At 42.8% G+C, this 15,013-nt stretch overlaps 1 protein-coding gene across 4 annotated transcripts in view; it reads left to right on the top strand.

Annotated features, from left to right (window-relative positions):
• ZBTB16 (zinc finger and BTB domain containing 16) overlaps nt 1–15,013 on the top strand; it is a 429,841-nt gene that overhangs the window by 396,501 nt on the left and 18,327 nt on the right. For all 4 annotated transcript variants that reach the window (XM_085647376.1, XM_085647378.1, XM_085647377.1 and 1 more), the window contains exon 5: nt 7,192–7,362. In XM_085647376.1, coding sequence (XP_085503502.1) covers nt 7,192–7,362 — 171 coding nt within the window. The remainder of the gene's footprint in view (nt 1–7,191; nt 7,363–15,013) is intronic.

Below are 15,013 nucleotides of genomic sequence, written 5' to 3'. Positions count from 1 at the left end.
GCAGGCATCTTAGCTGTTTGGAGCCAGTGGGCTAGGGCAGCTACTAAAATTCTCTTGGACAGCCCACAACAGGTTGAGAGCCGGTCACATGGCCCACACTGGCCCAAGCGGACAGTAACTTGTCAGGTTCAGCAGTCTCAAGGTCCTCTGTAGTTTTATCCTTTATTGCGGTCTGGCAAAGATGTGATACTGTTGCTCAGGATTGAAGATGTGGAAGAGGTACAGGAGTCTTTGTGGGCCATTCTTGGGTCCATGAACATCAAAGGTAATCTTCGGCCTCAGGACGAGATGTCCCATGATGCAACGGTGGAGTCCAGTGTAGGCCTTGTCGCAACTGGTCAACTGCTCGCCCAGATACAGCAGTCTCAGTGGATACTTGCAGGTAATAAATCTTTCTTGTAGGGGGACCAGGGTTCACTTTGACTTCAGCCATGTGTCCCACAAACTAGAGGGCACCTTGTGTAGGTCGGGACTCCATCTCCCGGGGTACACTTCAGTGTCCAGCAGCTTGCAGGCATTCCTGAGCAGATTCACTCTTAAGGGTAAATGCTTTCTTTGATGTTGTAGTTCTGATGCTTAACAAGAGGCTGGTCACCTAGCCCTTGCAGTCACTGCTTCTGTTCTGGACAATTGGAGATTTTTTCCCACATGTGGTCACAGCAGGCATAGTCCTCTTTGTGAGTTCTTCTAGTTCAGCACGTACAGTCCAGCCTTTGCTGCAGCCTTTCTTTGCTAGATAATAGGAGCAGCAGGGCAGCCCTTCTTATGCCTTCTTTTCAGTACAGTAGTGATCTGAGGATTGTGTGCCAGGGGTGCCACTTTCATGCTATTACTATGCTTGTAGGAGGGAAGGACTCACTAGCCAATGGGGCAGCATTTCCCATAGAGCAGCCCTTCCCACCTTACATCACTTTCTAGGGGTTTGACTAAAAACAATTCTGGAGTGCCCTTCTCTGTCTGACTCAAAGATGGCTCAGTTCTTCTTTCCCCTTGTGGAGCTCTTGACACACCCCTGAGATGTACCCTACATAAGGAGCCACTGCTCCAGGAGCACCAGTTCTGCCTTGGGCTTCCCCCTTCTGTAGGAGATACCAACCAGTCTTTTGACGCATGGGAGCAGGCAGGCTACGGTGTGATCAGCATTTTATTTTATTGACGTGGTAGCCTCTTTGAAACTGGGTCATCTGTGGCCACTGCCCGGTAGTCATCCTGCTGGAGGAGGTCTTTGTTCCCCATACTTTTGAGTGCTTCACACTTCCTAACAGCCTGTTGTCTCGGGTACAATAGATGTGGATAGTCAGGTAGGGGTAACAGAGGTTTGGGCAACAAAGTGGTGACATTCTAAAGTCAGTTTTATCTTAAAAGTTGTTTTAAATCTGACTTAATCAGATTTAATACAACAATTAATTTGATACCTTGAAGCACCATATTCGGTGGTCCTGTATAAATGTTAGCAAAAAGCGCGTGGGTTAGTGAATCTCCATGTGAGCCAATGGGCCCCCAGGCTTACTACTGTACTAACAACAATTGCAAGTTTCTACTGCCAGGACATGTAAGTTAATAATACAAAATGTCCTTCTTTCATATCCGCACCCTGCCATACTGGCTTACAAAGACTTCCTTAGTGGCGACGTACAGATATTTTCAAAGAAAGGTTTGGACCTGACGAAAGGGTTCTTTTGCCAAGTTGAGTTGGCAGTTTGGAAGCTGTCCAACTAGGCCACAATTTGAGACCTAGAGCCGTGTTTTCACTTTGTCAAAACAGTGGTGGCAGAATTGCTGCAGACCACTGATGACACTTTCTAGCGCTAGGTATCCGGGGTACCATACACTAGGGTCTTATAAGTACGTTAACTAGCCAATCAGGGATTAGCCAATTTCACATACACCTTTGGGTGATCAGAGCACATGCACTGGGGCCTGGACACCAGGTCCTAGTGCATTAGAGTCGAAAAAACAGCTTCATCAGTCCAAAACTTTTTTGGGGGGGTAATAATACAGAAAAGACACTTGCGTACACAGAATGTTTATAATAATTAATGAAGTAGGCTGAAATGAACTCTTATAACCTATAATCTCCAGGTACAGGAAGGGATCAAAGGAAATCCTAAATCTTCTGGATGCAAACTAGTTCCTATTGTCTCCTTTGGCTGCTTTTGATGATGAAAAGCACCACAGGATTAACATGTTATTGTATACAATGGTAGAGATTGCTCTGGGACATTACATCATTCCTCAGTCCTCATTTCCTATACCCTGCTCAGTCTTTCTGTCCACCCTGTGCCTGGCTCCAGTCTTTGTATCAAAGTCCAATTAATCCAGTTTTTTGTCATGGGCAAGAGGTAGATACTTCTGGGTTCCGAGCTCTTCTATCTAACCATTTTTGGCACCCACCATCCACCTTTTCTCCTGACTCCCTCTGTAAAGTAAACTCATGGGGAAGGTAAAAGGGATACTTCTGAAGTTGTAGTTCTCCTCATTGCTATCCTTTTTCCTTATTCTTGTATGGGACCCTTTTGGGGGTTTATTTCTTGGCTTTTTGTTGGCCCTTCCCCTCTTTCTCTGATTGTTGGGTTCCAAACTAGAGTTGTCTTTAGGGATCCTTTGTTGACCTTCATTTGGGACACAGTGACTCACAGTATCTGTGGTGATGCCCCTTCTCACAGCAAAGGCATTTTTTCTCAAGATAATTGCCACCCACACGAACTATGGAGGAAAAGGCATGAGTGAGTTCTCCTCCGTCATTCAGAGTCAGCCCGCAGTCCCTTGTTTGGCCCAAACTGGGGAAAGGAGATGAACACCATAACCTTCTCTTAATCTGTAGTGGCCCAGCCATCCCCAAATGCTGATAAAGCTCACAATATAAAAGTCCATTTGGAGAGACGTGCGGGAACTGAACACTCTAACAGCAGTGGGGACTTATTGTGGGCAGACATGGATGCCAATTTGACCCAATTGGAACACAGATGTGATTCTCTTTGTCCTAGTTAACAAAGTTCAATTCCATTTACGGGGAAGAAGGGAGACAAAAGAGTAGGTGCAGGGAGAGTGTCCTACTACTTTCTACTAGATTTCTAACTCCACTCTTCCTGATCCCACATCTCTTTTACTACTGTGTTTGTAATGCCACACTGGTTGATAAAACATGACTCCATCTGTTTCTGCACTCTGAAATCAGTAGACACTCCGGCAGACAATTTGAAGATTTTGTGGGTAGTAGATTATTTTAGTCCTTTCCAGGCTTGTCATTAGCTTGAAGATATTGAAATATTAGGGACCCAACCAATCAACGAATACAACACAAACTTGTGGGGAAAAATATTTTTCTGAATTGATATGGTGGATTTTTGTTCTTACAAATGTCATATTTAGGCTAGATGAGTACTGTTTGATACTATGCAACCACTCAAAAAGGCGGTTTATGAAGCAGTCTCTAAAAGCTGAATGATCACAGTGCATCAAAAGGTGTGAGCAGCTGGGTGATTTTAAGATGTTTAATACGGGGTTCGTACATGGATTCCCAGTTTATCCAGACATAAAGAAACTAACTATCAAAAGAGTGTCTCTAGGTGGATGGAGAATACTCCTCTCCATTTAAGTTGTCTAGTGTTACCCTGGTTTTTTCCCAACCCGAAGTGGGCTTTGCTTGACATTTTAGGAAATGAGAAAACACTTTTTTGAAAGCGGAGTCAATGTTTCAGATGTGTGTCCTAGATTAAGTCGTGAGAACATGCTTTCTTAGAATAAAGAAAAACATAATTTGACATATTTTTCCCTTCATTTTAAGAAATGTTAGAGGAAGGTAATTTCAGTGGCGTAGGAAGGGGAGTGCGGTGGGTGCGGGCCACTCCGGTTGTCATCACTGAGGAGGGTGACAAAAAAATGTCCTTCTTTTAATAATTTCAATGTGTGGGGGGTGACATTTCAATATGGGGGGTTGACAAGAACCGCACCGGGTACTACCTGACCTTGCTACGCCAATGGGTACTTTACCTTGTTCGCTTATTTGCACCACAAATAAGGAAATGCCTACATTTTATGGGAAATTCTTAAATTCTTGAGTGGGAAAGCTTGAAATTTCGAATAAAATACAAAGCGTTCATCTCTATACATCTAAAGGAGGAATTTAATTTGTCTTTCCAGCCACAATATTGTTCTAGTTAGATTAACGTGAATTTGATCAGTCACCTTTAGTCTAAAGAACTGAGATAGGACTAAATAAGAACTGATATGCTAATTCTTTCAATCAAGCGCCAGACATGTAGATTATCTTGCATTTTTCAATGCTAGTTAACAAAATCTTGCTTTCCGTCTTGCTGATGTGGCAGTGAAATATTTCACAACTTTACAACAAAAAATATTTGTTGGAAATGGCTGATGCTGTCTTAGCCACCGAGATTGCATAGCTGATTCAAACATTTTATCGCATCTGTACCGCTTACGACAAGAACCTACAGTTTTCAAATTAGTCTTAGTGCGGACCCAAAGAGACCATCTAACCCAAACTGCCTGAACAATTCCCCCTAAAAACAAAACAAGCAGTCCCTGATGTGTTTCTGCTTTCTAGGGCATCATTGGTGAAACAAAGATTGAACCCCTTTGGTACAATCTACTGCAGACTCACCTCTGGGTAGACCCGTCTCACAGAAGATGACTTGCGTAGACAAAAACGTGATAAACGGTCGGGCTTGAATTTGTCTCAACCACAGGTAGTTAATATGGGAAACATTCAATTCGACTGATTTTTCCACTGTCTTTGCCGCTGTTGAGAGGGATTACGTATATTCAAATTTGTCTTGTACTATTTTCTTTGTTTTGGTGTAGTGTGCACCTTCAACCATGTGCACCGTGCGCAAACAGGGAAAGTGCACCCTAGTAAGCTAAATGCGCTGTTCTCAGAGCAGCTGCACACTTGTGCTGCCCTAGGGGCAGCGCATTCAAGTGAAATATGGAGCTGGTGCTTCAAAGCTGATCCTGGTTTCACTGTGCAGGTGGCAACCTGCCTGCATTTTTAAGAGAGATCCGCTTGGATACGGGTGCACTGAGTGACTGCACCCACCTGCAAGGGGATGCCTGGGGGGGTCCATAGGATCCCCTCCAGAGGGCTGCCATCAGGGGGCGCAATGACAGTGCACCACCTTTTTCGGGTGTCCTGTCAGTGCGCCTTTTGACAGCTTATAATACGGCTCAGGCTCAGAGGTAAAGAGATTCCCTCATTTGTTTGGTGCTAGCACTATCTGTATTACAGAAGGGGCCACACAAGCATCTGTGGCCCCTTCTGCAATGCCACAGTACCCTGGGGCACACAAAGCAGGCACACATGCCTGTTGCACCCCTGGGGCTCTTTCTATAATACAATCCCTGGTGCTCTCAACTCCAGACTGTGAGCCCATGAACCAAGTGCTCTCACTTTGTGCAGTGATTTTCCTGACATTCTTACTTTTCTTCTGAAGTGAAGCTCTACATAGTAAGGTGGTGTTGGCTCTGGACAGATTAGATGGCTTCCTTGATTTGCTTGGTCACCGTGTCTTTCCATACGCCCAGTCCTGGGCCAGACACCTGCTGTAGCAAGTGTTGGAAAAAATAAGAACATCCTTAAAAAAACCTGGCATTTACTGAAAAAAACAGTTAAAACCAAGTTACAGTTCTGCACCAAAGGCGTAGAATGGATAGCCTGTCCTAATGTGTCCCCCTTTTGAGGTGCTGCTTTCAGGTCAGCAGGAAAGAGGCAGCTAGTTAACTGAGGACACCTGTGTGTTCACTAGGGCATCGGATTTTCAGCAGTGTTTACCTTTTAAAAAATATTCTACTTGAGATGTAGCGTTCCTTCCCCTCCCGCTTCATCCTGGCACGTCGCGCGCTTCTAGTAGCTCGCGGAGTTCTGAGGTGAAGTTCGGGATCTTGCCAATGCCTCTCGCCTTGCGCAGCTGCTAATGACTTGCAAATACAACTTTCATGATGGACTTATTTCCATAGTCGCACATTTTTAATGTGTTCCCAAAAAGCTGTCAAGCAATTTGCCTAATCTCCTGGTTTAATACTGTGCACACTGACTCACATACGCTAAACTATGCAGGGACAAAAATACATTGTTTTCTTACAAAGCCATGTGCTTCAGTGGACAGTATAAATATTTATATGGTAGTGACCTTTTCGGTTGAACAAGTCATTAATCTAACGCCTTAAAGTTTTAACCAGTGCATGATGTCAGAAACCCACCTTGCTACTCCCTAAACGTCTCATGTATGGGATTCTGTCAAAATTATGAGTTACTAAACCCCCACTAATCCTTTGGGTTCTGGAGCAGCGTGCTTCTCTCTGGAAAACTCTTCAACACTTCCTCAGGGATAGCAAGCCCTATGTAAATACAATTACAAATACAATTCCAATTAACCTTCTCCCTTTAGGAGGGGGATCTTGCCCACTCTGGTAGGAAACGTAGTTGACCAGTTTGCATATCCAGCAGTAACGTCAATGCTAGTTCTAGACTACTGATTTAGTAAATACCTGCTGAACTGGTCATGATCCGAGAGTACCTATCTCTGGTTCGCGCACTGGTCCCCTCTGATTCACTATACTGTATGATTATATCTAACTGCTAATCTGAGATGTATTTTCTGGAATGCTTAGCCAAAACTTTACCAAACTTCCCTTTATGACTCTCAAATGTTTGCTGAAGCATTTCTACTTTGAAGTGTGGAACCAATAACAAGCAATTTTTTTTGTATAGGTGACATATACCCAGTGTTTAATTTGTGGCAGTCATTTCCGGTGCTCAGCACCAGCACTTAATTGTGAGCACCAGGTCTAGTGACAGTCCACCACATGGTGGCACTGTTCTTTCAATTTTGAGAGGAGCACAGCAGTCGCGTGTATTTAGTCAATATACACTGAAAATGATTATTACCAGCCTCTCATACCATTATTATAGCTTTGTGTGGCCTGAAATAGCCTTAATTGTCACATTTTTAGGAGTGCGATGGTTGGGTGTTATGTTGGTACTGCCATTAGCAGCGCTGGCGCAGGGTAAGGCTGCTGCAGTGGCTTTCCAAGAAGGGCCCTGGCACATAATTTTTTTACAAATAAAGCACTGCTTATCCTCACAGTTTCCTGCACGCTTTGAAATTTGTATTATTAACGCCAGTGTCTCCATCTTTTTCTCATTCTCTCTCGCTCTGTTTCTAATTCCAGGAACAGACATGGCCGTCTTCTGTCTCTTATGTGGGAAACGCTTTCAAACGCAAATGGCCCTACAGCAGCATATGGAAGTGCACGCCGGGGTCCGCAGCTACATTTGCAGTGAATGCAACCGCACATTTCCTAGCCATACTGCACTCAAGCGTCACCTCCGCTCACATACAGGTAAATGAAGATAGAAGAGAGCAAGTTGGTTGAACAGTCTTCATTAAAAAAGTGAATGCATTTTCTCTCACACTGTATGTTTCAAGTAACTCCATCTTCTATTTTAGGGCAAAGTCATTTTCTGTTTGGAATTACATGGACTGAAAGATGTCCCTGCAGCTGCAGAGTCCATTGGAATGTTTGAGTAAACTGCAGTTGGAACTGGATGTAAAGAGATACCTTGTTTTATTAGGGATTGCTCTACAAATATGGCGTTAAATCAGAATTTGCCCAAACATGTCCAGAGATCAACAACATCGTTATCCATAAACAAATTTACGAGTAATCCTCGGGCCCACCCTACATATTCTGATTGTGTGACCAAGGCAGGATAAGGCAACCGCGTCACAGTGCATAGATGTGCACTACGCATGTGTGTACCATTTTGGTGGGAAACCTAAATTGGGAACAGCTGCGCTAGAATGCAAAAGCAGTGCCTCGGCTACCCTAGCTGGTGACGCCCCCACACACGTCTCTCCTCCCATTCACCACACCCACCACAGAGGACCTAGCTACAGGGGTTTTAATGGCTGGCGGATATAAACATGCTTTGTCCATTTATTCTAGGATCGTGTTGCCCATCTGAGGCATAATAAGTAGATAAGTCAAGTGGGAACCATTCCAAGTGCTCACAGCTTAAATTGGGGTTTGATGACAGTTTCTTCCTGGGATTTACATTGTAGCCTCCCGAAGTGACAACATTTTCCCAAACCATATACCAAATCATGCAGTTTCATTCCCCAACTATGATAATTCTGGACACAAAAGAATCTGAAATCACAGCAAGTGTATATGTACTCAATTGTTAAGTCAGTTTCTGTGACTGCACTCAGGCGTAGTCCCTAGAAATCTGACTTTCATCAATACGCAGACACATGTACGTCCATTTGCTCCTTACCACACACCAGTGAATTGTATGAACAGATGACTGTTGGCAGGAGTCGAGTTAAGAGAGATGTGCATCTTATGGAAAACATATTTCCATATAAAGAAACCCCTTTCACGATCCCCTCCCCTCTGGTAAAAGTCTGGAAATTGTTTGGAGTGCAGTTTGCATAGGAAACACTTTCTAAATTTTTTTTAGACTTCCCACAAAGATACTACTTTGGTGTTGATCACAAGTGGGCAAACCCCTGCCAATCCCACCAGGACCTCTTTTCTCCCTCTACTGGGAGTCACACTAGGGAAAATATTTAACTGTGTCTATGATTGTCCACTGTAATGAGTGTGGAAAGGAACAATGGTTGATATTCTGTGCCCGAGACTTGAGTTCTTGGGCACACAAGGCTTTTTGCCCACTTGTAGAAGACAACATCTAGTGCAGCAAAGGTTTTTGAAATGACACCTTGCAGTTTTGAAGGAGCAGCCGTCCTTAAGCACGGGGTGACTCTCAGGGCATAAGATCGGATATCTCCATGCAAAGAATCCAGAATCTCCCTCGTTGGACAGATCTTGTTGAATAGCTTCCTGGCACTCAGGACTGAATCAAAAGAAATGAGCTCTCCAGAACATTGCATTGAACCCTCAACATCAGATGCCTCTGTGCAGATTCTCTGAACACACCCCTACTCTGAGGAAGACACCCCTTTTTACCACCAATAACCAATGCCTCATGTGGCGACACTTTGTTTGATGTCTCCCATCGACCAAAACCCGGAACGCCCTTGACTGAACTTTCATACATGGGTGTTTTATTATCAGTTCGCTGGTATAGCTGAAGGCAAAGTGAGAAGGGTCATCAAACCATGCCATAGACAAACAGTAGTTTACAGCGTCACAGGTGCGAGGAGTGAGGCATTGGTACCTCCCGATTCCTCACTGCATGCGTAAAACACCTCAGTTCTTTCACCAGTAGAACATGCCATTGTTTTGGGTATGAGTAACACCTCTCATTTACTAGCTTTCGATGAAGGTGTGTTTTAGTTACATTTGCCTCGTGTCTCTTTGTCGAAATTTGATTGGGCGCACTGAATGTGGAAAGTCCAAGTCTTGAATATGGCATCTCGGGACACAAATCCACATATGAAAAGTGTATTTGAGATGCTTGCTCAGTATGAAGTAGGAACACCGGAAAGAACTTTCAGTATATGTCACACCACTGGACTTTAGGTTTTCACTGGTCTTTGTCTAGAAATTACTGAGGGGTTAAAAAGTGGATCCGAATTTCCGTGAGCAAAATGCGTCATCAAAGATGCCCCTGTGCCAGCAGGAATAGCAGCTGCGAGGGGAGCACGGACTAACAGGAGTGTGATGGAAACTGCCCTGACAATTGTGGAGTTTGACCCGCATTTCAGTGACACAATGTTTCTTTTCAATATTTATTGGTAATTAGAAAAAGCGTCTGCATGATATATTCAAAACATATCATATTATAGTAGTTACTACAAGTTACTTGGTACACAGTGGGGAAACAGTGTTTACAACGCTGTCATTACATCATAGTACTATTACAATGCGGTTGTTACACTGACCGTGTTGTTAGTATGCGATGCATTTACATCGCAAATCATTTAAACGACTTGCTGTAGGGGGTGCTGAGGTATTGGAAGTGAATTCCAACACCTTCTCTACTGTTGCGCAAACTGGAGTAGGAATAGTAAATAATACTATTCCTAAGTCCACCGTGCGCCCTCCTGCAAGTCGTTGTAATGACTTGCGATGTAAATGCATCGCGTACTAATAAGGCAGTCGTTGTAACGACCGCGTTGTAAAAGCATGTGATGTAATGAAACCCCTTTGTGATGTGCTATATTCACACAGTGTAGAACTGTAAACGAAAATGATGTCAAATAAATACAAAATGGTGCAGATAGAACACGCCTGGCACACCCATCTACATCGGCATTGCAAATGAAGTATTAAAATTCAAAGACAAAGACCCATAAAGGAAACACGTAAAATAAAAAAAACACCAGCTGGCTAACAAAACACTTACAGCACACACTAAGGTCTCAAAACCGACAGCAGTTGGATGAGGAACACATGGTAGTCCCATGCACAGCAGTTCAGCCTTTGAATTTGAAAGTATATTGTTTGATTGGAAAAAGGCCAAGAGTTGAACGCGACAAATGGCAGTCTGGTGACCATGAAGAGACCTTGGGAAGAGTACAGTGTGTCTTCTAACTGTACCATCTTTTAAATAGAGGGCTTGTTCCTCTTGAGATAGGTATGGGAGTCGTAAGGTTTTACCATCTAGACATGTTGTTGTGACTGTCCTAGAAGCCCCAGGAGGTTGTAAGCCTTGGTTCCCTGCCTGAAGACATAATTATTGTCTTTCAGTGAGCTCTCCATTGCTTTCAGCCAGCCAGACGGACTTTTGCCAGATTTTGGCATGACTCCAACCCTCCTATTGTTGATCGTGATGTGCATGGGAGCTGGCTGCCCTTTAACAGATGACCGCCGGCATGGCAGTCGTGCCCTGCATGACAGACACAGCTGGTTTACACTCCACAGACTCTGAGCACTTCTGCTCATTCTCCTGTTTGCTGATTTTTCAGGGCCATTACCTCTTCATTCACAGTTCATTGCCAATGTCTTTAAACCAAGCAATAAAATTTGCTTAAACTGGACATGTAACTCCTCTGTGCTGTGCCCTGCAGTAGAAATACCGCCTCACTACGTTCACCTCCTTCTTGTGCAACGGGGTGAGAGCACCTGTCCCTTGTGTTGTAGAAGAGGAATTGATTGGGTTGTGTTTAGGTACAAGTCACCCTATAAGTATATGCACTGTAGTAATAAACTTGTCTAGAGTATTGAAAATGAATGATGCACAATCATATTATGGACCCAGCCAGGTCTGGTGTCTCAATATATTAACATATGGACTTCAAGAATTTGACCTCATGGTCACGAATTTGAATCCCGGCAAATCCCCCTCTGCCTTTCATTTTTCATAAGTTGATATACAATGATTAGCTTCTGCTTATGTAATGTATGTCACAAGACTGCCACCATAATATCAGGCCATACTGCACTCAAGGGGTAAACCAAGCAGCGTGCTGTGTTCTTTGAGTTCTTTTGCATCCACTGATGTCTTGTATTATTTTTATTTCCAAAAGTACATTTTATCAAACTATTCCACAGTTGGTAATCGAGTGTGTGAAGCAACTGTATACCATTGCATTCAGCAAATGGGATCTTGACACTAGAACTGCCCAAAGACTAGAAAACCGGAGAGCGAGCCGAAAACAAGGAATAATGGAAAAGTTGAGTTTTCAACACTGATCATAAGAATTAGATTTTTAATTTGCTGATTGTGAATAGTTTGTTCTACAGCTGTGCAATGAAACCCAGTAAGAATATGTTTACCAGAGAGGGTCTGTTGGAGTGCACTTCACTGGCATCATATTATGATACCAGCACATGAGTCCATGATGTGCTCTGTTAGAAGTATAGGTTGAGGTGAAAGTTTTTTACTCCTGTTTGAAGGCGTGCGGAGGGAAGGTATTGTGAACGTCTGGAGCAAATGAGTTCCTAACCACAGTCATGCATCTAGAGAAGGTTTGGCTGGAATATATGATGGAATATGATGGAACACACTGAGTGAGAAACTGTCACAACCATCAACAACATGTTCTCCAGCTAAATGCAGTTAAAAAATACCATTCCAAAAATGCAATAAAACTGATGATAATGGAAATGTTCTTTTTAAACCACGGCACAGCTCTGATGACCCAAGAGGATTATACTTGCTTGTCATAAGGGCTAGATTACCTCTACATAACTTTTACATTCCAGCCCACAGCAGAACAAGTAATATCACCATGGTGTGCCTCTCTACAAAGAGGCATGCCTTCTCCTTTGAGAAACCTGCTCTGCATAAGATGGACTTAGCTCTCCTGAGAAAGGGAAATCTTGACATTTCCAATTTTTTTGCTGCAAAAATATCAACCTAAAAGGTGAATTTGCATCCTGTCAAGTGTCGTGCAAACCCCGAAGTGGCCTTAGGTGCAAGCATTGTACGGTTCAGGTTTTGATATTTAAATGCTCATGTGATGGCCAAGAGGCAGCCCAAAGTTTTAAAGCAGTGGAGCAGGAGGAGTTATTGATCAGTGGAAGCTCAAGTGCCCTCTGGTTGAACTTCAGGTAGCCCCCATCTCTGAGTCTGTATTGGCTCATGTCGGGGTTAATATTCGGCACTGACTATGAGACCATTTCTGCCAAACAGGCTGACGCGGCAAGTTTCTATGACTCATAGATGTGAGGGTACAATACGAGTCTATCGTCGGTGTGCGGTCAGTACTTAAGGCTATTCAGCTATAGCTATCCCTTGGCCTCCCTCATAGGCGTACCCAGTATAAGGGAGCATGTGTTTAGGTCATGAAGGCTAGAGGTATGTCTTGTTTTCAGGATAGCTACAAAAGTTATGTAGACATATAATTAATGCTCCCAGTTTACTGTGTTTACTGATTTTACAGATAAATACAGGCAGAAATTGGAAATCCGTGTGTTACCTGTCTGTATTTAATTTTAAAAGCGGAAAAATAAAGAAAATTGTACATCTTTTAGTCGTTTTCTTGAAATTCAATGTAGTTAGCTGTGCCAGTTGGCAGCATGAGGAGTTTAAAAAATGGCATGTGATTTCCTTACATTTCTGCATATCTCAACATCAGTCTGTGCTACAATGCTAATTTTCATGTCTGTGTAATTTTGTATTATCTTTGGCTTTCATAATAAAACAGGCAGGCAGCAAAGTATGAGAGAACATTTATTGGTTAACTAAATGTGTAAATATACAAATTGCAACTTTATTTATTCACGAATCACATAATAAATATGGATAAATACCAATAAAATGGCCCAAAAATAAATACATGATAAATACAGACGGAAATGCTAAAAAACAAAACAAAAGAAAATGCCATAAAACTGGGAGCCCCACATATAATACAGGTTAATGGAACTCATGATGACATATGTATGTCTGGTTATATAGATACTTGTCTCTCTACATGGATTATGCTTCCTTTTTTTAAGGAGTTACATAAATATAGGAGAAAAAAATATTCTGTTATTTAAAAGTTTGTACATTTATGAACCACTCACTTGTGAATGTCTGACTAAGTAAATATTTCTAAATGTATGTACGTATGGGTGTGTATATTTAGTAGGGAATGTGTCTTATACAGAAAATATATAAAGTATAGTGTATATGTATGTATGCATTTCACTATATATTGAAATATGCGGGAATGTCTCTAAACATTGATATATACATTCTTAGTTATTGGAAAAAAAACTTTTCCCTTTAACCTCTGCCACTCTTTGCACTCTGACTCATCCCAAATCTTTCTGCCAACTGTGAACCCCAAAACATCCTTTCTAACCAATTCCCGCTTTTTCTAATTCTTCCACTAATCAAACACATGTCCACCACTCCCAGTAACGTCGCACATCTTCCCTGTTACTAATCCACTCCAATTTATCTATCCATTTGAAAACCCTAAAGTAAATCCTTGAAATCGCAGATATTTAACACATTCAAAACAACCAATCCACAAATAAAAAGGAAGCATATATTACTGATCTACTTCCTATTTAACTTGAACCTTGGGTTCCAAATTAGCATGCTACCCACCGCAAAGCGCTTCAACGCCTCATCAGGGATAGTAAGCACTATATAAATAAATTTTACAATTTTATTATTCATATTGAGTGGTTTATCCTGAAAATTCTGTATATGACTGAATCTCTCTTTGACAACCATTGGACAAATATGTTCTAGTTCAAGTAGATCTTTTTTTTTTTTAGTCGTCATTCACCTCCATTCCCACCAATTGGCAATGAGTATCAAACTTACTGTACACTCAGTCTTTGCGTGACTTTAGTCTGAATGCACCTTAAAGCTTTGGCATTAGGCAGAGACTCATTCAACAGGCACAACAGTTTATGAATTATCATTACAATACCACAGCACGTCATCTGACTACTTGACAACGAACTAAAGAATCCAACAAGACAGAAATTTTGTATTGCAAAATGTTGTGGAAGTAATATAATAGGACATGAGGACTCAGTAGAAGCAGCTAGTGACTCGGCCCCAGCCCGACCAGCATGTTTATTTGTGTTTCCTCTAAAGCAGTGTGAACATAGAGAATTGGTGTTACTACGCCTAAGTACTTCCAGCAGAGAGCCCTCCGTTGAGTCTCAGGGGCAAAGGAGGATTAGGGCACGACCACGCGGATGCCCAGTAATGACCTCCCTTTGCAGAGCTTTCTTCCAGGGGGTGGTTGTGGTGAAGCAGTGGTGAGATTATAGTTCGTCAGGATCCTGGTCACCGGAGAGCGTCCACTTACAAACACCATCATCTGAAAGGGAAATATCCCCAGCCTCTTGTTTTCTCTCCTCGACCGCCAGCAGACAATGCCTGCTAGTTAATATTCAGTTGTTGTGCTCAGCCGGTTTGTCGCCAGTGCTGCGTGCTTAGTATCAGCAGCTGTGTTTGGTAGTGCAGGCCAGCCCAGCCCTTGGCAGTGATAGATCCCTGATTTACACGGCTCATCATAAAATAAACACTCAGCTGTGCCGGGGACATTGCATCTTAGTGATCGGGGACGGGGGGATGGTTGGGACAAGCTGGTATCCCGACCAACACACCTGGCAACAATGTAAA

The sequence above is a fragment of the Triturus cristatus genome, chromosome 3_2 (assembly GCF_964204655.1).
Source record: "Triturus cristatus chromosome 3_2, aTriCri1.1, whole genome shotgun sequence".
NCBI lineage: Eukaryota > Metazoa > Chordata > Amphibia > Caudata > Salamandridae > Triturus > Triturus cristatus.
The sequence above is the reverse complement of the archived record's forward strand: the minus strand, read 5'-3'. Positions and strand labels throughout refer to the sequence as shown.